Below are 24,971 nucleotides of genomic sequence, written 5' to 3'. Positions count from 1 at the left end.
TGCTCCCAATGACCATCAATGATGGGGCATTTTTTCTCCGATTGTTATTATTACAGGTTTTTACTGTATATAGCTCCGCCAATTAACACAGCACTTTACATTTTGTACAGTCACAAGGAACCCTCAAGGAGCTTGCATTCTAAGGTCCCTATCTTACATGGATACATACATATATACACACACAGGGCCAATGTAGACAGGGGTCAATCAACCTGCCGGCATATCTTTGGAGTAAGGGAGAAAATTGGAGTACCTGGAGGAAACCCACACAAACTCCATGTACAGTAGTTACAGTACTTCAAGGCAGTGCTAACCACTAAGCCAATGTGCTGCCCAGTGGGGTCACAAGGGGGTGCGGGGGGTGCAGCCCGCACCCGGGTGACACCATTGGGGGGTGACACCAAAATGACTTAGTCATTTTGGTGTCACCCTCCTCTTGAAAAGTCAGCCGCTCGGTCATGGACGGAACGCCCGACAGTATCAGGAGAGAGGAGGGGACCCGGCGGCATACCTTATCCCGCCGGGTGACTGTCTCCTCCTCTCTCTGCCGGCGTCCATCACCAAGATGGCTACCGGCAGGTATCAGAATACCGGCGCGCGTGCGCGAAGACGTCTCGGCGGGATGACACTCGGACACCGCTCCGGGTGTCACCCAGCCTCGGAACGCCCCTGGTGCTGCCCTTAACAATGATACCAGGAATTTTTCTCCCACTAACCAATGATGCAGGGTATTTTTTGTTGTCCCTCACTGACTGACAACACCAGTGATTTTTGCTCCTGCTGACCAAAAACGGTGAGGCATTTATTTTTCTTTTATTGACCAATGACTAGGTATTTTTCCTCCCACTGAAGAATGGCAGGCATATTTCCTCCCAATAGCCAATGACACTAGGCATTTTAATGTCAGTGACCACCAACACCAAAGTATTTATTTTCTATGCTCCTCAGCTCTTCCTAGTGGCCATAATATGATATTTACATTACATTCGACCTGAAAATATACTACTGTATATTGAGAAGGTTAATTTTTGCCTCTATTCACACAGAATGACCGTTCACAGAGATTGCCAGGATGAATGGCGCTGTGAACGGTTTATAAATAAACTCCTAAGTGTTTAAAATTATATTTTCTGCTGGGATTCATGTATGTCGGTAAAACAATTTAATTACAGACCGTATTGTAGGTACATCAGCAGCAAACATATACATGTGTACTATGAATAGGCACAGACTATTTAACCATGCTTCTATAAGCTGCCTTGCTCCCTGCTATCTATCTTTCTGAAGTTCAAAGGCATCCTCCCCGCTTTTGGACTTCAGAAAGATGTATTGCTTTACTTATTACACACCCTTCCAGTGGGGATTCTAACAGTGTTTCTGAAGTAGGTCAGAGGAGAATTTACTAAGTTTTTGTGGGGCAGGGAGTTGCAATAATCACACAATTTTGGTGCAAGGGGACTGGGTTTTCCAGATCTATTAAGATACCATAGAACAGTTTATTCTGGCATGCTAGGGTTCTGGAGTGGTGCCACCCTGTAGGAGATAAGAGATGGCTTCAGCTAGAACAGGCTGATACAAAGCGTAGTCCCACTACAGCTTAGTCGCCATCCCTGATAGGCATGACTCAGAGTGGTCTCTTATTAGGGCCAGCATCTTATCTGCAATTGACAGGCTTTGTGCATGACTCCAGTCATCGTCAATCCGGGCCTCAACGGAGGTGTTTTTCGGCCCCTTTTGCTGTTTGGGAGGTTCCACCTAAACCAAAACCCAAGTAGCGAGCAAAATTCAACAAACAGATTTCTAAATTGTGTCTCGCCGTTACACGGTTCCAAAGTATCTCACAAAATTTTATCCACAGGGCTCTTCCCTCTGATTACAAAGTATGGAAAGTAAATTAATGAGCTTTTGGAACAGAGGTGGCTGAAAGACTTGCAGAAGTGGATTTGGAGAATGTTTCTGCTACATCTCGCTCCCCTTACCATGAAAAGAAATAAAAAATCCTTGCTCATTCATTTGTTAAATGCTGCTAAAGCATGAGTTTTTAAAGCATGGTTTTACTGGGTGTAGTTCTCATGTTCTTCTGATTATCGAGACTAGGTGGCAGCATGAACAATTTCTGTTCTTCTGGCAAGTGTTCGTCGGATGACAGGGCCACAGGAAAGGTCCTTTGTGGATTGTGTGTATCAAAAGAGGGTGAAAGAAGAGGGACAAAGAAGAAAAGAGAAAAAAAATTCTCCTTCCTCCCTTCCTTTTCTCTTTCCATGTCTTTACTGCATATAGAGGCAGGGCTGGTATACCTCTTGCACTGGATACTAGTAGATGTTTATTTTTCTACACAGAAGTATCTCCCAGCAGTATGTACTCTTAGTTTTGTACTTCTAGTCTACTTTTCTTTCTGTAAATCAGTTTGTTAAAATGTTAAATAAAAAAAGTTATTAACAAAAAAAAGTTGGGAGGTATAATATATATATTTCTACTTATAGGATGGTGCTGTGATGAGAGCGTGCCTATGTAGAGTATTGACTTAGGGAGTCTATTAATAAACAATTCACATAGACATTTGCCCTGCAGATCACTGTGAACGTTTGTTCTGTGTGAATAGAGGCAAAAATAAAGTTCTTTGTATAGTTTCTTTCCAGACCAAGTGCAAAGCAATACCACATTGGGACCAATAGATCTAGTGGACGAGTATAGGAAATAAGTATTTATTTTCTATGTTCCTCAACTCCATCTAGTGGCCGCAATGTAGCAATGGCAAAAATGAGAGGAGTCTAACAGGATTTTGTTCCAAGCTAGCAGTCTCTGACAGTATTTATGGTCCATATAACAGTCTTTTGTAATAAGCAAGAAGTCTCTCTCAGTTTCTGTAACATATGTATACTAAAACTAGTCTCCAGATTGGCTATCCTGCTATTGAAAACAGAATGAAAACCTTTGTGATCAGAAAACATTTGCCTTGGACTGTTCCTAGTTTTGTATATAGACAAAACCCTCATGGTAATCTATACTGATATTTTTTTGTGTTGGTAGGACCCATGTACTCCAGTCTGACCCTGCTCCTCACACATTAATAGACTATTACCTGTAGTGTTGTTCTGCTTAAGAGTCATAGTCCTAGAAAGAAATAGTGCTTAGAGTGGTTAAGGGCATGCAGAACTGGTATGTTTCTGTAACAGAAATGCTAAAATGTTTTCTCATTATGGTGATCACCTAAACCAGCGGTGGCGAACCTATGGCACGCGTGCCTTTGAGTATTCAGGTCTAATTGAAGGGTTGGCACTTTGAGATACATAAGTTGGTTTAGTTTGGGCACTCCGGCTCAAAAAGGTTCGCCATCACTGACCTAAACTATTCATCAAAGATCCATTAGATTTATCTTAAAAGGGTATCTCCAGTTTTGCTGAAATTAAACAATCCCCTTCAGGTGAAATGTTTATATTTCTATAATTTTAACTTTTTTTCAATTTTACTTTTCTCTCTAATGTAGTAAAATTATATCTCAGGTTCTGATAATGAAGACAGACACTCCTATTTACAAACATTTTTCCAAAATAACATGGTCAGGAAACAGCAGTGTTGCAACAAGAAAAACCTCAATGACTGCATCCTTTTTAACAGTGAAGATGCCTTAGAAAGTATCTTAACCAACATGACATTTCTATTGCATGTTATGGCTGAAATTTGACTTGCAGCTCAGTGCTGATTTCTGGGAAAAGCAGTAAGCAAACACCACAAGCAGGAAATTAGATTTCTGGGAAGTTCTTTACAATGTTTGTGTGCCAATATGTAAAAAAAGTGTTGGAGTTTACTACACAGAAACATACCAGTTCTTTTTTTTTAAATGTTGGAGTTTACTACACAGAAACATACCAGTTCTGCATACCCTTAACAACTGTTAACTGTTATCAGTCAATTATGTGTATTTTTGTTCCATTTATATAAAAAAATGATGTGCATGGAGATAAAGGACCTATTGCATAAAATGACTGTAATCTGTCATGTATTTTAGTAGCAACTTCTGGCAAAAGCACTGAACAAACACCACAAGCAGGAAATATTATTTCCGGGGAAGTTCGGAATACAACATAAAGAACTCTCCAAAGATACCATACAACAAGGAACCAACATAAGAATTTTTCATATCGACTGCAGATGGAAATGGAAAGCATGAACAAGAGATAGAGCTACAAAGGCAGATATAATAAAATATGCAGTTACCGTATATACTCGAGTATAAGCCGTCCCGAATATAAGCCGAGGTACCTAATTTTAGCCAAAAAAACTGGGAAAAAGTATTGACCCGAATATAAGCCGAGGGTGGGAAATGAGGCAGCTACTGGTAGATAGATACCATTAAAATACATTAATATTTATTTAAAAGAAAAATAACCTAGCTCTGTAAGTGGAAAAGGGGGTACAGGGCTACATATCATGTACTACGGATCATTTAACCCATTCATATTAGCAGAGGATAATTGTAAATCTATTGTTCAGTGCACTCTATATGTAGTATATAGTACATGTACATATAGAGTGCCTGCAACAATACATTTACAATGATCCTCTGCTAACATGAATGGGTTAAATGATCCATAGTACAGGGCTACATACAGATCATTTAATACATTCATGTTAGTATAATTGTAAATGTATTGTCTGCACTGTATTAGCAGTATATACTCTATATAGAGTATATACTGCTAATACAGTGCAGACAATACATTTACAATTATACTAACATGAATGTATTAAATGATCTGTATGTAGCCCTGTACTATGGATCATTTAACCCATTCATGTTAGCAGAGGATCATTGTAAATGTATTGTTGCAGGCACTCTATATGTACATGTACTATATACTACATATAGAGTGCACTGAACAATAGATTTACAATTATCCTCTGCTAATATGAATGGGTTAAATGATCCGTAGTACATGATATGTAGCCCTGTACCCCCTTTTCCACTTACAGAGCTAGGTTATTTTTCTTTTAAATAAATATTAATGTATTTTAATGGTATCTATCTACCAGTAGCTGCCTCATTTCCCACCCTCGGCTTATATTCGGGTCAATACTTTTTCCCAGTTTTTTTGGCTAAAATTAGGTACCTCGGCTTATATTCGGGACGGCTTATACTCGAGTATATACGGTATGTGCTTGTCTGTCCTGGAGAAACAACATTAAGTGAGAAGAAATCTACAGTGAGGGTGAAGCCTGTTTTAACATTTTAGGTTTAAAACAGGTTTTTGTTGCATACATTTACAAATGCATGTGAAGCTACACTGCTATATCAAGGCACTTTACTGGTCTCCAAATCTAAACTGTCTGAGCTCCCAACTTGGGACATATACTGTATTTATAGCAATGCATGAATAGAGAACAGGCAGGAATGCCATACCTCCCAACTGAGATGAGAAAGAGGGACACCTTGCAACACAATGAGGGGCATTTATCAAAACTGGAGCAGTTGCCCATGGCAACCAATCATCTTTCATTTTCAAAGCTTACCTGAACAAACTGGAGAGAGAAGTTGATTGGTTGTTATGGACAACTGCGCAAAATTATGTCTGCTCCAGTTTTGATAAATGGCCCCCAGTTATCATTAAGAATTTATATGCCAAAAGTGTATGCCATTTCACTATTAATTCCTTTATACCTATTTCCCTTATACTGGCTTTTCAAAATAGCAAACAAGATAATTAAGGTAACAGGTAAAGGTTTCAGTGCAGAATAATACTTTTAGTAGTTAAACAGTACATTTTCATAGATATATGCATGGCGTATCCACAGCAAGGCAAACAAGGCGTTTGCCTTGGGTGACACTTTCCAGTGAGGTGAGCCGGGCTGCACAGAATCGGGCAGCCTTGGCTGCCAACTCAAGCAAGCAAGACGGCCCCGTGAGCCACTGCCTAATCATAGAGCTCTGAGCTCCCGCTGGAGGAGGAGGGTTGGGTGTTTAGCAGCGCTATTCCTGCGGTGGAGGTGGAGGGGGAACAGTTGGGAGGTATGGTGTTAAAAGTGCAAACATTGCAATTTGGACCCTGTTTTTTATTTGCTATTTTCTAAAACCCCCAATAAGAACAAAAAACACCAAACAAGTAAAAACTTCAAGAAAATGTTTAATCTAATTTATATGGGTTTTTATTTTCTTGCTTTATTAAAAAAAAACTTTATGTATGATCTCTGATCATTATCATATACGGTATGATGCGCTAACACACAAAATACACAAAATTAGTTATCACATGTAAATAAGGAAAAATAACCCCCTTATTGTTATTGTCTAAAACATTTCAAATGAGAACAAGCCACAGCAAACAGTCTACCAAACAGTCTACTAGTCTCCTGTTGACTTCAATGTAATTCTACTTCAAAATGTAAGTTTTGCTAGTTATTTTTAATTCATCCAATTCAGGTTCAAACTAGTTTCGGTCAATTCACTATTAACCATACACCAGTAAGTAGTGGACAGTCTAACACAATTAGCCTGAGTTTACAAAAGATAGGTCATGTCTAACATGTTTCATTTTTACATGGGGTAATTTTAAGTCTGCCTGTTAGAAACACTATTGATATAGTACAGTATACGTGATTGGTGGTATTAGAAGGAATTGGTGTTGCGCCCAGTTTTTTCACACAATCATACGGATGTACTATATTAAAGTGTTGCCAAAGGCCTCTTACTGTAGACATTTACTTAAATAACATTTAATCTATTACTCATGCAAGATATTGCATATAGCAATCACGTGAAGCCATTGCAATGGCTTCCAACTGTTTGTCTGCCAAAACATGTTGACATTTCTTGTGGGCTTGTGCTAAATAAATACTTGTGCAGACACGCACAAACTTTGTTGTCCCCAACGCCCATCAGCCCATGAGACCATGCCTTCCCCAAATGGGGGGCTGGGACTGGATCTCACTGGCCCACTCCCCCCAACCTCAGTTCGCCCCGGTCTCTGCACCATAGGAGCTTACCACTCTAATGTCCCCCCACAGTCACACACTATTATTAGGAAAGCACCAATACCGTTTTTTGCAGACCAAGTACTGATACTTTTCCTCAATTACCAATAATTTTTTTTAGTGTCATGTGACAGTTTTTCCAAAACAATACAGACTAATGAGTTTAGGACAGTGGTGGAATGCTAGGGCCCAGTTGCAGCTGCAACCTCTGCAGCCCTAGGAATTTCTGCCACTGACTTCAAGCTGTAGAGGGACTACAAATCCCAGCAATACATTATACAGCAAAGCAAAATAATACCATCAGCTATAGAGGACTACAAATCCCAGCAATACATTATACAGCAATGCAGAATAATATATGAATTCGCTACATACTCTGTGCTGCCACTCTGCTCCGGGGTGTCGGCCTGATGTCTCGGGTGGAGGGTCTTGGCAGGGGCAGAAGCGGAGGGTCTTGGCAGGGGCAGAAGCGGAGGGTCTCGGCAAGGGCAGAAGCGGAGGGTCTCGGCAGGGGCAGAAGCGGAGGGTCTTGGCAGGGGCAGAAGCGTAGGTTCTCAGAAAGGGCAGATGCAGAGGTTCTCAGCAGGGGCAGATGTGTAGGTGGTGGAAGCCTTGTGAAATTTGCAGGTGGAAAAGGCGGCGTGTGGTTCCCCAGAAGGCTGCCGAGAGGCCCCCAGCATTATGCGGGACCTTACAGCAGCTGAATCTATTTTAAAAATGTAAAGTGCCGGACCATGCCTCCTCCAATGGGGATCTGGACCGAATCTCACTGGGACTCCCCTGTGAGATTGGGCCCTGGTGCAGCCACACCAGCTGCACCTGCGGTAGGACCGCCCCAGCATGGGAATGTTGTATTTGCTAAAAGAGTGTGGTAAAGATTTAGCTTGCAAAGGATGCTCAATCACATGCAAGGAAAATAAGAAAAACTTGCACATGATTGGATGTTGAAAGTCAGCAGAGCTTCACATCATTCACTAAGCTAGAAAATTCGCTTTTTGCAAAGTAAACAGTCAATTTGCCTTTAGTACATCAACCTTAGTATCTTTATCTTATATTCAGCACAATGTTCTTGTGCGCCAACTGGGCCACCATATTTGGCTTGATCCCAGTCAGTACCTTAGAGACATGCAGAAGGACAAAAGGGAAATCCTCCAAATGCATACATTTAAGCATTACATGCAAGAACAAGGTTAGTGTTTTTTTTTTTGTTAAGAGCGTAAATATTAGCTGTGCCATGAGGCTGTCATGCCCTTCAACAACTACTTGCTGTATCTGTGTGCATTGACTAAGTGTGCTCTGTTTCTGGGTGATCTTACTGTGTGAGCTCTGTTTGTGTAAGCTTATGTACAGTATGTGTGCTGCGATTGTGTATGCGCTATGACTGCATGTTTAGTCTGCCAGTGTGTAGGCTCTGACTACGCTGTATTCATTCTCCTAAATGCATTTTCTCGTTGCAAAGAGTTGTATCTTGCTGTGTGTGTATACTTTATATACTATGCACTGTATGTTGTATTAGGGATGTATCAACATTTTGCATGTTTCCTGTGCACCATGCTACCAAAAGCTACACCAATATGCTGCAAAATGAACACCATATTTGCCTTTAGTAAAGCAACCGATGAATCTCCTAGGTACTTCCCTAGAATAACCCAAAACCCACATTTTAAAGATCCAGATGGCCACCATTAGTATCAAGGCATATTATTTAGCATATTGTTTAAACTATTAATTTATTTATTTTTTTGCAGCTAGTGTTTCTTTGTGACTAATATGTGATTTATGGATTAAACACTAATTTTGACATTTTGATTAATATAATGTTTGTAAATACAATTTTTCACTTTCTAATCGTTGGCCAGTTGAATCAGAATGAAACCACAATTGAAACAACTTACCATAAAGTTCTTGGATTCCACTTATATCATCTTGTGAGAGACGGAATTTCTTAGTGTAGGTATAAATTGGGGCCATCAAAGCACCTGGGTCATCAGAATGTTCCAGTCCAAGAGCATGTCCAAACTCATGAGCAGCCACAAGAAACAGACTGTAACCTAAAAAAAAATGCTTTTATTGAGATGTTGATTTTTTTAAATTTATTTTACTCTGCATAGAGTATTTAGAACAAATAACACATGTTTGCCATTTATTTGTTATGGTTTACTGCACTTCGCATATTCCTCTTTCCACTATTAATAATTATCTAGGAGCATAATTATAAAACCTTTGCCCAGGTGAACATAAGCCTAAAGTTGATCATCACGTTTACCATATTTTAAGACAGCGAATGAGTACCTAACAAATGTGGCAGCTGGAAAATATCCAATAAATGTCACTGTTGTAGTAAGCTGCAAGTGAAGCATTAACTTTGGCCAATGAATCGACTGGTCAGAACCCTCCATAGTTTCACTGTATACAGTTCCAGCACCTAAAGATAATTTTTTTCCTTTAAGTGCTGGAACTTCCTTTAAGTCAACCCTTTAAACAAAGACATGACTGTAAAAGAAATGCCACTACCAAATGCTGCTCCTATCCTCAGAAATCATCTGCTAAAGTTCACAAGGAAACCAACTTCCTGGAGTGTCGATCTAGCTGGCAGTGGTTCTTTCTGCTGACCTCCACATCACTACTTTATTTTGTAATAGGCAAAAGTCACAGGAAGGAACCAATGAAAGCCATGGGAAAACTAGGAGATCATCACTCCCAGAAGTGTTGATTTTAGTGCAGACTTCAGTACAAGAATTATCAAGATCGGAGCAGCATTCAGCGGCACAGGCAGCAAAGAAGGTGAGCATTTACACTCTTTTTACAGGTATGGCTTCATTTAAAATCTTCACAGGGCCACTTTTAGGACTTGGATCTGAGATCCAAGCTGGTCTTCTCAGTTCAGTTGGTTATCATTGCCTGTGGACTGGTGGATGCGTTTCTGGTCACAACCTCTCCTTTCTGACAAGACACTTGCAGCAGGGCAGGCAAGCAATGCTAGCACATGTTTTGCAAGCTGTGATAACTGGTCCATCTTGGACACAGTAGTCCATGGGGAACTGACATACTTATTGACCACCATGAACAAGTTGTGCCTGTGAAGCCACCCAGGGACAGGCCTGCACATTGCCACCTTTAGGTACTTTGCAACATTTTTGTAAGATGCCCCTTCTCACTTCGTTTGATGCTCACTCACTTTGACCTCCAACATTTTGTAATTGTAATATTTAATATAATATTTGTAATGTTTTAGCATTCATTTTAATATTGTATTGTTTTTGTTTGAAAAAAAGAGCAGAAAAGTGTAATGTTACAGTGTCAGTTAAGGATAATAATGTGTTTGTCTTTTATAAAATCTTTTTTTTTTAAAGTAGCCTAGTCTCAGAAAGCGGTAACCCATGCTGGTTTACCCATTCTACTAAATTTTCAATAGGTAGTGGTTGAAAACAATGGACAACATCACATTAAGAAATGGCAGGCATGTCTCATGCAAGCTGTAAAGCCCTACTACAATTTTCCTGTGCTTCAGCTGTTTAGGAGCCAATTTCCACTGGTCTCTACCGCCCCCATGCCTAAAGCCATTTCCTCTTCCTTAAATTGCATTTCCACTTTCGCAGCAAAATTGGGATAACACATATTTTATGTTTGTTATATGTTCCCTTTCACAAAGCGTAAGCTAAAAAGAAAAGAAAAAATGCTTGCAGTTTAAATTGCTTATACTTGGTTTAGGGTTTTAAGGGTTACAATTTCTTCTTGCTTTTATTTCTTTGAAATGTTAGAAGGGGATCTAAGGGGTGAGGGGTCTGAGGTGGACCATTGTCCATTGTATGTTAATGAAGCTCATCAGATATACACAATCCTCACATTTCAGTCCTAAGTTTCTCCATTAGGACAAACCACTGTGAAAGGGCATGAGAAAAATGTGGAATCAGCCATCTTGCCTGCTTTAACAAAAAAGTAAAAAGGTAGAAGTTTTTTTTTAAAGTTATTTTTTAGTATGCTGTGTGAATAGGAACACATAATAAACATATAGAGCAGTTTTCTCAAATTTGAGAATAGGGCATTATGGGATAGGCTGATGAATTTTCCTGCAAACATCTCAGTTCAGTTCAAGCTCCCCTAATACACAATATTTAGTGAGAATGTTACTTTTACCCAAACATAAACAGAAACACTACTGGGCATGACCAAAATTTGATGATTTCACTTTGGTATAATTTTGCCTACAGGTGGTGTAAGTTTAATGAAGGGCTTTTAAGAGTTTTAACTTTGACTTTTGTCTATTGTTAATGCTCTGAGTGTTATCTTGTTTGTTTTGATTGTTGTTTGATATTTTGAGGTGTGTTAAACAATGTGTGTGAAAAATATGTACATTTTTTTAATTAGAAGGTACACTGTAGGTTTATTGTGATGGCAGAAATGGTAGATATAATACTTGTTAATCCTCCCAAGATTTCAGAGCGCTCATATACGTATTTTCAACTGATGAACTGTCTCCTTTATTTATTACAGGTATTTTTATAGGGCTGCCAATTTACTTGCACACACATACTAATGCCAATTCAAACTGAAGCCAATTAACCTACCAGCATGTCTTTGGAGTGTATGAAAAAATGCACGCTATCACAGGGAGAACATACAAACTCCATGCAGATAGTGTCCTGACCTGGTGATGCCACCAGGCTTCCTATATCGGATACAGTAAAATAACATTTATGATTTATATTGCAATTCTTGATAACTTTTTTAATTCTAGCACTGCACTTGAGGTTACATAGTTATGCCAATTTATGTCCTCTTCCTTAGTGCCAAAATAATATGTTGGAACATCAGTTAAAATTTTCTGTAACAGATAATCTTTATGAGACACACAAAGATCAATTGAAATATCCCAGTTAACATGAATTTCTATTTGTATGTCAAATACAGATGATCTTTTTGGATCTATGCTATGGAGCACTATGTTGCAAATCATTTTGATTTGTGGATGTTGTTGAGGAAGTTAACATAAGACTGATTTGCAAGTTATTGTTAAAAAAAAAATACTGGAGAGGGTGGATTAAAGGGAAACACTGAAAATACACAAATCCTTTAACCAACATGCCTGGGGGATTCCTTAAAGCTGTATGTGAAGTTATGGAACAGAAAGGTAGGAGTGAACGCTTTAAAAGTGACAGTGAAATAAAAAAGAACTACCGCCTTTAAATCACAGATCTCCAGCCGGCTTCTATTTGTAAACCAACCAGCCAGGAATCCTGGATGATGTCATTGACTAGATGTAGTAATGACCATATTTGCTCAATAACGTCACCCAGTATCCTCAGCTTGTTTGTCTACAAACAAAGGCCGTCCAGACATTTTGTGGCGGTAATGTGGCAGAGAAAGATCATGAAATGGCAAGTCATTGTAGGGGCAGGGCCACATTGTTAACAGCGAGTCTTTGAGGTGGTGGGTCATCATGACTGATGTCATGATTCACAATGGATCTACTTAGCTGGGTGATGTGATTGGCGCTGGATTTACATATTTTTTTAAATAAAAGACTTTTTCAAAGTGTGGGTGTCTAATACGTTTTACATTTTTGGGGGAATGAGTAAAAAGTAAAATATAGGTACTCATGTACTTCATACTCTTCCATGGTGGGGTGGATATCTGGGGACCATTTATTATAAAGAGGGCTTCCAGATTTTGAAGCCCCTTCCCCGTAAATTCCCAATATGGGGACAATTGGCCTTGTAAGGGGGGTGCCCAGGCTTGCTGTGTACCCTCCCAATGTTGAAGACATGTGTTTTTGTATGGTTTAGGAGTGGGGAGGGACACCCTCACTGCCGTCCTTTTCCTGACCACTTGGGCTACACATTTTTAATAAAGGACTTTTTCATGAAGTGGGTGTATTTACTTTTACATTTGGGAGGGCACTCATGTGCCCTAAACTCATTCTCTTAGGGGAGAGGGCCGGATATCTGGGGACCCCCTTATTACCTTATTATAAAGCAAACTTCCCACCTCACAAACCCCCACATCCTTTTTGAGGGACAAGATGTGGGGATGATGCCCTTTCCCCCTCAACAAGGGGAAAATGTGCCTTACAAGGTCCACTCCCAATGTTGAAGGAATGTGGCCTGGTTTAGTTAAGAGGAGGGACACACGCTCGCAACCTTCCTTTCCTTGGCAACAAGGCTGCATGCCTGGATAATTAAAAAGGGAAGAAACATGATATTTAAATTATCCAGCTCATGGTATAGCTAGTAGTAGTTAGTCACATTAAATTGGACGTGAAGTTAAACAGATGGATATTACTTTTTTCTTACATAGTCGTACATATTTAGTCAGGTTGGAAAAAACAGTAATTCTTTACGTCATTATTTAAATATGTTTATCATTACCTTGATCTGGGCAGAAACCCCATTTGCGGTCATTATCGTAGTTGCTGGATGTTGCACACCATAGTTTGCCATCACTTCTTCCAGTGCTGGTGCATGAGTTATAATTATTGCCAAGAAAAGTAAAAGGGAAAACACAAGGAGAGCCATCTGAATTTCCGCCCACTGTGGAGAGTGCTAAAATGAAAGGATGTATTGCCTTTAAAGAAATTGCACATCAAACAAATGTACACAATAAAAAATAATTTTGAACTTCTGACTCTTATACATCCCTTTTTTACATTCAGTAAAATGAATGATGTTTTTCAGTCATTTAGAGTGTTGCATTTCTGATACCTTTCCTTACAACCTAAAACATGGTGTAACTAGTTGCATATGATGAATTCAAGTCAATGTGCAAGTTATTTAGGATGTCTTAGCAAAACAGATATTTTGAAAATGTGTTAATGAATTATATATTAGGCCATGTTTATGTTATGTCGCGTGCCATATATTAGACTACGTTTGTTTTGCCTGATTGTGGACACAAATACACATGTAAACCTTACTCTAGAGTTTTCTAAAACTAAAACTGGACCTAAAGTATAAGGAATGTGAAACGTTTGTGTGGCTTGTTGTGTTTATGGGTCTGTCTGATTTCTTTTTAAGGCATAGCATATTTTCATTTATATGCACATTTAACATATTTGTTTATAAATATGTCCAATGGAATAATAGCCTCAGTCATTTTCTGCTGTAATCAAGCAGTGTTGTATATTCTTCTATTCTCACTTTAAAACTTTAGCCTGACTTGAAAGTCAGCTTCTTTGTCTTTGCTTTTCAGGATTATCCCTGAGTGCAGCACATACTTCACTTTATTGCTGTGAATATAGTTCCACATGCAGTGAGGCCAGAGGATGTGGAGGAAGTCGATTCAGAAATTGCACCGGCATGAAAACATATTTAGCTTGGTGTATAAAATCTATGTGCAATTGTCTACCAGAAGATAAAGAATGTGCTCAAAATTGCAGAGCAATTATTGTGGGAACCACATTCTTCTGTCATAAGTGGTGCAAACAAACTGCTCATCTAGCCCATGAGAAGCATTAAGGTATTTTACATAGCAAGCAACATTTCAAGCAAACATTTTGGCCAACTTTTCTAAGGCTTATAGACATTTCCAAAAGCTTGTGTCTGCAATTAGCAGGCTGTAATTTGCAGGTGCGATTTCCAACAAGGAAATCAACTACCGCTCCAAAAGAACCATTCCAACAAAGTATCGCTTTCTGGTGAAGTAGAACCTTACACTACAGTATAACATAACATAGGTACCCATGTTGTTTTGGGAGGTCCAAAGGGAAGCAAAATTGCTTGGGACTGATAATTTATGAAAACATTTATTGTATCAGAGAACCATGCAGTAGATGCTAGACAACCAGCTAGAGACACAAATAATCCACCTGACACACTATTAACTACATCAAAACCAGCAAGATCTAAGCAGTCTATAAAGCCACCATCAGTTTTAGTGTTTTATTTGTATTATATCTGCTGTTAAGTTTTTTTTATGCACTTACACTTAGGACACTGTAAAAAACCTAACTAAAGTAACATAAAAGTTATTCAGTATGACTGATATTGTTTTAACAAGTTTTCTTTTTTTTTTAGTGTTACCTATACTTTTTGCTATAGCAATGTGTCTAAATATGGAGTCCAAAATGCAGCAAAGTCTGACTTTGCTGACTAGTTCACTCTCTTGTGTCACAAACTTTGACAGAGACACAACCTTTCTTTTTGTTAACATAAGTATGTGTAAGAACATGTGACAAAGGGTGTTGCCATTACTCTATGCGAGCATAGAGCAATGGAGTGGGAGTGCAAGATGTTCAATTTCCACACGAATAAAAATTAAAATCCCAATTTCTGCTTGTACATGACTATAAAGAGAAATACATTTGTTTTTCATTGGGTTTTAAAACTAAAGTTTAGTTAAAAAAAAAATGTAATTATTTTTTTGTGGGGGGGAGGTATACAGTGACAAATACATTAGATATGTGTAATGGTTTGTATTTGCTTAGCTTCATCTGCTTCTTCTAAAAGTCATCCCCTCACTGTCCCCCCAAAGTGGCACTGTGAAAGGCTGCAGTGAGAATATTCTGTGAACAGCCATTGTGAAAAGTTGTACAGCTGGCCTACCTCCTGAGATCTCCCTGCCATTCACAGATCACCTATTACTATTATCCAATAATGCATGGTGTCCTGTGAATAGAGGAGGAGCAGTTGAATGACAGAATCTCCTCCTTCTTTCACATATCTTAATGCATGGGGTCCAGCTTTTACAGTAGATGCTAATAGACTCCTCTCGCTGCAGCCTGAGTGTAATGCTCAGCAGCTGTCAGGGGACAGCGAGGGGAAGATTTTTAGAAGAAGCAGCTATATCTCTCCTCCTTCTCTTTCTATTCCCCCATTCTCCTCCAACTTTTCCTTATTTCCCATCTTCTGCACTTCCCCTTCCTGTCCTCTACACTTGCCATTCTTTACTCTGCTATTACCATTTTTATATTAGGTTTAAACAAATTAACTATAGTGTCATGAAACATATACTTTATGTTCCCATATAGCGTTGCAGTGCCCCTAGGCCCCAGTGCTCCCACTGATATTTCTAGTTTTATTTCTATGCTATCCTCCCTTTCTCCACATTTCTGATTCTCACTTTACTTTACTTTAAAACACCATTTCTGCTGCCTTCTTTGCTTATTGTAAATTGTTATGTGTAAATTCTTCCCTACCTTGACACATACAGTATGTGTGGTGCCAGTGACCAGAGCTATGTAAGTAGTATTATCTGCTCTAGTGGTGCCTCTTTCTACACAGCACAGTACGTTAAAGTGGAAGCAACAATAGTGACTGAATTGAAAAGTGTTTATGGTGTATAAAATTGTGTACAAATAGAAATCTGAAAGATTGTATATATACATAATTAACCTGTCTTGTAAAGAAACAGTTTTGCATAACATGACAACAAGCAGTGAGATGGCTCTAGAGTATAAAGACACATTCATGAAACCATTTTAATTTCATACTTGTTTCTGGGCAGAATCCATAATTTGTATCCTTGTCATAGTCTTCTGTAGTTGCACACCACCTATAACCATCACTTCTTCCCTCGGTTGTACAGCTGTCATAAGTGCTCCCTTGAAACTTAAACGGGAACTTGCAAGGTTTTCCATCTGCATTTCCACCTATTGTGAAGAGCACTGGGGGGGAAAAAAATAACTTATTTTGCTGCCCTTTGCTAAAAGAGTATTCCTACCACTGAATATTATCTGTACACTGGATGTACAGCAGAGTATGGTATAATATATAACTGTATATGTTATTATGCATTTAAATGAAAAGGTTCAAATTGGCACTTACCAATTAGGAACATTCACATCCAATTAAATTAAATTGCAATAGAACTAAAAAAAAAGACCAAGTTCTTGATACATTAATATCCTTGTATATGTCCTCTATCACACCCCATCGTTATCCCATCCTGTACATCAGCCAAAGTTCAAAGTTGCTTATCAAGATTACAAATCATATTGCATATTACCATGGAAATGGTAGCAGCTCTTAATTACTTTTTTGAAGTGTTTTGCAACGCAACTTCAACTTCTTCACAGCCATCTCAGTGCTTTCCCAACAGGTTACAGAAAATTACACCATGTCAACAATGCATCCATTAGAGTTTCTGATCCTTATGACACGTGTCCTATATTCTTACATCTTGACCACAGTTAACACTTATTACTTGAAAATAAATTATAATAAAACACCCAACCCACCTTGTTGGTTTTATACAATGGTGAACACAGCAATTACAAGGTTGAGTGGGAAAGAGGGCAAAGTTCATGGTTAGATATTCCCCCTTTTCTCTCAACTCTCCCCTTTTACTTTACCCCTTCTTCCCTCTGAAGCAAGCAGCTTTTTACCTTGAAATGAGTACTCCTATGCTTGCCACTATCTAGCATTCGTTTGGTTAACTAATGTGGAAGTCTCAACTGCAGCACTATGGTCCTCAGTTTAAAAAAATGCCGGGACACTATTTGCATGGAGTCTGCCTTATCACCCTGTGCTTGCAGAGGCATCATCTGGGTACTCCGATTTCCTTCCATACTCAAAAGTCTTGCTGGTACTAGATGGTTGCCTCACCTCCTAAGTGCTTTGCATCCCCGTGGAGAGAAGTGCTATAGAAATACAAATAAAAAGTCAGCTGGCTTTGGCAGCCACCTGGAGGAAGGAATGAGCAGGGAGACTCGAGATCACATCTCCTTATCCCCTAGTGTCAACATTTGGTGACACACAAACACCAACACAGCCAATGTTGCCGTAGGGCAACACGGTCATGTAAGAGAAAGAGCCTGCTGAGAAAGCTGAGATGGACCTTGCTCCACAAAATGTGTCAGAACAGTCACTATTTTTAGTCGCCAACCTCTCCATGGTTATATGTAATATGATTTCTGATGCTGATCAGGATTTTTTCATTTCAACCTTTGCATAGAATGTGACACTGTATATGAATATTGTAATTACAAGGTATAGGCACCTTTATTTGATTGACACAGTGCTTTTAAACAAGGATTCATGCTCCCGCTACTTGGGGCATCTTGAAGAAGAATGTGAATTTAATACTGTGGACAGGAGTTTAATGTTGAACCCAATCACAAGCAGATAAGGTAGTCATGTATTTGAAATAAAGGGGCTTAAGATAGTATATATGGTGTTTTACTTAAATACAGATTGTTACTATCACATGGCATATTATAATGAAACACATTACAATATAGAAAAAAAGAAAACAATACATACACACTTACCATTGCTAAACAAAGAACATTACATATTGTTTTATCAAAATCATAGATGCAGCCTTAGAAAACAAAGGTCAGATCTTTTTCTGAGGCTTTTGGCTACACGGGAAAAACACTTCTCCATATAAAATTAATATTTTAGCCCTTTTAGCACAGACCTGGTAGAATAAAGATATGGTGCTACTAATTTTGTAGGTCCTGCGATAATTGCGAAAATGATTATCAAATCAATATTAAACCGATAAAAATACATAATTAAATTGATAAAAGCACACTAAAATCAGTGCACACAAATACTTTTCTGACTAAATCTAAAAGATAAAACTGTACTGAGTTAATAAATAACAATAGTTGTCAATTTAAATTGCCCCTTTTTGCGCAACGGTAGAAAAATGAAATGACACAAAACTGTAATTAAGCAACTTATGTTGAAAATCGTATGTGCACTGTTGGTGTGTGTTGTGATAAAATTATACAGTCGTATATTTAATAGCAACACAGTGTATCACAACGCACGGCAATGCGTCACAACGCATTGTGCTGCATCAGTGACATTAATGTTATTTTAAAAATACTAAATCAAGCACAGCGATGGGTTCTAACAATGCACCGCAGCAGATGTGCATGGTGTACACCACAATATGGTGCACACTGTTGCCACGTGTATGTTATCTGTGTGTGGGGAGGGTTTTGTTTTAATTTTTTTTACTTTTTATTATTATTTTATTTTTTTACTGTTGGGGGGCTTCTGGGAAATATTACAGGGTCTAAACAGACCCCTGAAATTTCCCTTTTGATATAGAAAAAGAAATTGAGGACCCAGAGTCCTCAATCTCTTTTTCTGCAGCCTCTATTCTAAATATTCTAAATTAATGAAAAGCCATCAGCACAGAGCCTTCCCATTCATTCAGAAACTGGTGATAGTAAAATATTTACTATCAACCAGTTTCTGAATGGGAAGAAGCCTCTGTACTGAGTGCTTCTCCCCATTCAGAAACTCATGAATGAACAGGAAGTGATGTAAAGCACTTCCTGTTCATTCATAACTGGGGATGAATGAAGTTGATCACTCCAGTGTTTGCTCTGAACACAAAGAATCGGTAAAGATCACAGATATTTACCGATCCTCCGCTCGGGCAAGCACAGAGATGCTGTCATACGTTCTTCTCAGCCGCTGATGACAGCTATTATTTTACAGGGGAGAGTCAGGAGGACCCTTCTGGTATAAGTTCATGGTAGCTAAAGTGACCATGAGCTTATAGCCCAACGTATGGCATACTGAGGTGGCCAACTGCAAGCGGTTGTATTCTGCCATATGCCATACATCGCTGGCAGTGAATTTTCCTTAATATAGTAAAAAAATAAAAACCCCAGTGGTGAATAAATACCACCAAAAGAAAGCTCTATCTGTCCCCAAAAAAGGGTATAAAATTCATTTCAGTACAGCGCTGCATGACGGAATAAATGTCAGTCAAAGTACCGCAGCGCTGAATACTGAAAAATGGCCTGGATGGGAAGGGGGTTTAACACCGCGGATGTCAACTGGTTAAACTCTTCTTTTAAAATGTAAATATCTCTAGCTGCAGGAGCCTTAGATATATCTTCTACATTATTACCAGGGCAAATTGCATGCTCACTTTCAAGGATAAGTAGCTGATGTGTATATAGAAAAAAAGGAGTGGTTTTGAAGTGCTCTAGAATCCTGTATCTTATCATTCTTTTTCTTTAACTGGCTATTTAGGGTTACTATATAGTGATTGAGACCAGAGGAGGACTGGAAACTTTTTGGGTGTTATTGTAAAGAACATGGTTTACTGTAACACACCTTTTTACATATACAGTGAATATAAGCTAAAGAAAGGGTAAAGTAAGTAAAACTTGGATAGAAGAGGAACTAGACTGAATGAGAAAATAAGCTGAATAAGAAGACTGCTGGTCTGTGAAAATGAAATGTACTTGCCCAAATAAAAATGCTAAATACCATACCATCGTCCCAAATATTCCTTATCATTCATCTCTCTTAAAAAATAGGCACAACCCATTTCAGAGTTATGCATTCATCCAGCATTGACTTCCTTGACAGCTCTCTGCATTTAGTTGCATAACTTCTCAAAACTGCAAATTAAACACCTCTTTACCTTATTGTCACGAACTGCGGCGCCGTCTCGTTGCTAGGAGACGGGCCGGCAGGCTTGCGTATTCGGCTCCTCCCTCCAGACGTCTCCCTCGGACTCGTCACACATAGGAGTAAGGGTGTAGCAGCCTGGCCCTTCGGAAGCATCCCGTTGCTAGGAGACGTTCGGGAGGGCCTCTGCTGACTGCTCCACCCCAACACACCTGCCTACTCATAAAAGCCTGGAAGGCACACTTGCTCAATGTTCTAGCGAGGTAGAACGTTGAGCAATTTCTTAGGGCTCATACCTCTGCTCCAGCACATGAACCTTTCACTCCAGCAGCATTAATCCGGACTTCTTCCAGCACAGCAGTGATCCTTCGCCCTGTACTCCTGGAGGGCTCTGAATACCCCAACAAACCGCAAGTACCATCCTGGACCCTGTAATTGTTTACATTGCCTGCAACTCAGTGGGGTTTAAAGAGACACTGCTCTACAAAGGGGGGTTGCTCAGGAGTACTCCTAATTACTGTTTGATAAGCCTGCAATAGTGTTATGCATTAGTGGAGTGAACTACTGTATACCAAAACAAATACGGGACTACTTTTCTTTCCTCTGCCAAGTTGCTGTAGTTGCTATAGTTTTTTGCATTCGTGGAGTGAACTACTTTATTTTGAACTACAAATCCCCACAGGCCCCAACTAACCACAATATTGCAAAGAGGGAAGGTTCACTTGTTGTTATCTCTGCAATTACAGCCTGTGGTGGCATATGATGTGTTAAGGGTTCCAACCTCACTCAGCCACACTAAAGAGTGTAAGTGTGAACCCCCCACCTGAGCCATCCACAAAGCCTCTCCGCAGCTGAGATCCTCAGCCAAACTCGCTCAATCATTACACTTATTCACTTAACTAAGTGAGAATTCACTTTGCAAGGTGAATACTCCATCATCTGAGTACTGTCCATGATACTCTTTATTTTGCACTAACAGTTATTTTTCAGGAAGTCACCACTAGCTCCATCCAATTGTTTATATCTGTCAGATTATTCATTCTGCAGCGGGAGTTCGTCACGTGCGGTCGGGTCGGCGTGCGTCCTTTTGTTTTTTAATGATTTTTTTTATTTTGCCCAGTCATGGTCATCGTGGACACCACTGGACATCATGATTGACCTTAGTATTATGTCAGTGGATTCATTTTTTGATTTTTTGAAATAAAAAAAAATCCCCGTGCCCCATCGGAACGGGGACAATGTGCTTTTTTTCTATACATAAAAATCATTGTGAAAAGGTGAAGAAAAGAAAAAAAAAACAGCCGACTATTATACAACTACTGTACCTCCAGGATTCTATTACCTATTTCTTCAGAAAAAATATTTAAATAGTTCTATTGCCGCTCCAAGTTTTCATTCTCTCCCACTGGGCGCTAACCCATAGCTTCTTTATATAATGTCCAAAAAGTTAACTCACGGACATTACTTCCACATACCTCTGAGAGTTTTTAAATTTACTCCAATTGGCCCCAATTTCAAAGTATGACATATGGGAATTTTTATTATTTTCTTAACTTTTTTAAAAATATTTCTTTATTTTTTTACATTTATTTAAAAAATTTGTAAACATTTTTTGTACTTGTTTAAATTTTTTGCTATTCTGCTCGCTACCTCCTTTCAGCAGCATTTGGCTATTCACTCACTGCTGTTTGGTGCCAGGCGAACGGCAGTAAATGAGCTTCCGGAGCTTCGGCTCAGCCGATCCATATGTTCGATCGGCTGAGTCGAACTCCTTCTGCACTTCGGCTCAGCCAAACACGCAGAGCATGTTCGGCTGACCGAAAGCAGACGATGTATGGCTGATTTTAACAGATGTACGGCTGAAATCAGCCGTGCAGGGCTGAAGTAAATAGCCGAACTGCGTGCGGCTCACTTCACTTTGGCTAGGTTATTCACTTGGGAGCCTTTGGAAACTTTGTGAATATCCTCCTAACAATCTCTGGAAAAAAAAAGAAACACACAAAAAAGGATAAAGCTAGTCAGATAAGAAGTAGAGAATTGAGCTATGGAATAGGAGGGGAGAAAGACAGAGATGCGAATAGTCATTCAACTTTTTGATAGTGATTTAGAAAAGTGAGGTCCACATTTAATCAGTTATTCCTTGTGTCAAATAGATTATAATTTGCAATTTAAATGTTTTCCTTTGCAGAGTATTTTTAAAAAAAATAAACATTCATGTCTTCCATAGAGTGGTCTGCTTGTAAGAACTAATTTAGCTACAACGACTTTAGCTTACCCCGTTAGTAATATCAAATTTGGAGCTGTCTATACATTTTTCACAATTGTCCTAAAAATTTGTGTCTGGAGTTGACATCCCTGCTTCACTAAAATTTTATTTTGACCTTTTTTGTACAATAAAAGGATTAGATCCTTTGATTAGGAGAAGTTAGCTCTGCAACACCCTCTCCAGATACCAGAAAAGATGGCACCAGAAGCTGGAGCCCTCATGTTATCATTGAAACTATTAAACATTACAAAGAGTCACATTTATAAGGCCACTCCTGCAAAATCAGGTTGGACTTAATCTTCAAGTCATCCAAACTTTGCATTGTTCGGAGACCAAGTGGACTCCACCTAAGTGTTTTTTCACTTTTAAACATTCTTATTTTACTGTTGCATATGTCTGTTTTGTGATACCTCTCTATAAAAATGTATTTTCATTAAAATTATATTTCAAAATTGTTAAGCAGAATCTCTGAATGGTCTAACTAGAAATGAAAGAACTCTGGCTCTCTGAGGGGCCCATTTAAACTGGTCCAATGCATTAATTGCAAAAAAAGATCTCATTACCCCTGCAGCTGACAAACTATTGTTGCAGAGCTAAACGCCATTGCAAGAATGTGGATACCATTGCAAGAATGCTTTAGACTTACATTCGTGAGGGCAGAATCCATATTTTTGATCTTTATCAAAGTCAAATGTAGTGGAACACCAGATAAATCCATCACTGCGGCCAACATCCGTGCAACTGTTGTATTCTTTACCATTGAATTTGAAAGGAAAATTGCAAAATTCTCCATCTGCATTTCCATATTTGACCTTCACAACTAAAGTGGATGGTAGGAGATAAAAAGCAATCAATCCAATAATTCTAGTAAAAGCACAGTGATACCATTTGCGAATATTGTCTTCATTTTTTAAGTTAACCAATATGTAGTGAAAGCAAGAAAAACTGAAAGAGACTAACGGTTAGCTGGGAAGGAGCCTTAAAACAAGCTTTGCATGAAAAACCTCTTCTACCTAGTATAATGTGTATTTACCAAAGAAATGGATGTTCAGCTTTTTTTACTTCAGTTAAATAATACTGTATACTAAGGTTTAGATACATAGTAAAAAATCCCCTACCCCAATCAAAAAGCTTTATTAACTAAAAAGAACTTGATGAGTTTAGGTCCTCCAATCATCCAAACTGAAATCCCTTTCCCAGAAATGTTTCTCTGATATTTAGCTGGCTCCAAGAATTTTCCCCATAAGCATATTTTTCCAAACCACATGCATTTGCCTTTGGTTATACCTTTACTGGTCTGGGATTAAATTACTCAACCCATAATAAAATACTTTATTCCTAAATCAATTGCAAACATTTTGCAAAGCATTTTTGGTTTCTTCTCCTGCTTATATTAGATCCATTCTATCTATTGACGGACCTGTATATTAACCCTTCCCCCTCCCTTATACGACACATCTATGCATTAACCCCTTCATCTCCATTCTCCCACTGTATGTGACCTGTACATTAACCTCTTCACTTCTGACTCCCTCTGTCTATGACCTGTACATTTATTGTATCTTGTGCACTTTTACTAAGCTCCATGTTTTAAGCCGCTCAATATCTGCATGTTTCTTCATTTCCAAAAATTGCAGCAAAAATAAAAAATCAGACTTTGAATTGTCCACTTTCCAAAAAGGTAAATTTCTGGGATTTTCATACTGTCTTGACATTTTAATTTGCCATGATTTGCAAATGAATGTAAGAGAAACAGGCTTTTTTTCAAATTGTTTGGTCTTTTTTACTTTATATAGTAAAAAAATTAAAAAGTAGTTATTAAACACCACTAAAAGAAAGCTAAAATTATATAAAAAATTATTTTGTTAGTGTTCCATAACAAAGGAACTCTCAGTCAAACTTGCACAGTGCTATAAAATGGCCTGGAAATGAAGGGGGTTTAACATGCCAGTACTGAAATGGTTAAAGTGTGAAAATAAAGCATGACACAATGTTAGGCCTTTAAAAGAGAACTATGGGGTAAGTGTTTTTCCCCATAGTTCTCTTTAGGGTCACAGAAGGACATATAATAACCTTCTCCCGTGACCCAAAGCTCAGTATATAGCAGGCTATTGCCCGCGATATTCTGAGAGCGCCGCAGCCGGGACAGATCCCAACAATACTGTTGAGATCCACCCAGATGCATGATTGACCGCTGGTTCTGCCTTTCTAGAGGCAGTCAGCTGTGCCCACCCATCCCCGTTCGTTCCTCTACTCGGTGCTGGAAGATCAGAGAGGGGAGAAGGGAATCCTTTTTGTTTGCAAAGCATACTTACATGTTTCATTTAATCACGAACCAATAAGCATATTCAAATTAGTTCCAAAGAAGTATATGATTAAATTATGTATGGGAAACTTTAAAATGATTCTAA

General features: G+C 38.8%; 1 protein-coding gene across 3 annotated transcripts in view; it reads right to left on the bottom strand.

The window, feature by feature from the left end:
• Positions 1–24,971, bottom strand: part of MMP2 (matrix metallopeptidase 2) — an 80,487-nt gene that overhangs the window by 32,817 nt on the left and 22,699 nt on the right. Inside the window, exons 5-9 of one of the 3 annotated variants that reach the window (XM_018569585.1) lie at positions 23,207–23,380; positions 16,397–16,570; positions 13,338–13,511; positions 8,865–9,020; positions 3,691–3,706 (exon numbers count right to left, since the gene is read on the bottom strand). In XM_018569585.1, coding sequence (XP_018425087.1) covers positions 3,691–3,706; positions 8,865–9,020; positions 13,338–13,511; positions 16,397–16,570; positions 23,207–23,380 — 694 coding nt within the window. Of the gene's footprint in view, positions 1–3,690; positions 3,707–8,860; positions 9,021–13,337; positions 13,512–16,396; positions 16,571–23,206; positions 23,381–24,971 lie in introns of all 3 variants that reach the window. The other 2 variants (XM_018569586.1, XM_018569584.1) reach the window with 2 other exon arrangements.

Source organism: Nanorana parkeri, unplaced genomic scaffold, assembly GCF_000935625.1.
Source record: "Nanorana parkeri isolate BGI_ZX_2015 unplaced genomic scaffold, ASM93562v1 scaffold1362, whole genome shotgun sequence".
In the NCBI taxonomy this organism is placed as follows: domain Eukaryota; kingdom Metazoa; phylum Chordata; class Amphibia; order Anura; family Dicroglossidae; genus Nanorana; species Nanorana parkeri.
This window is presented reverse-complemented; position numbering and strand designations above follow the sequence as displayed.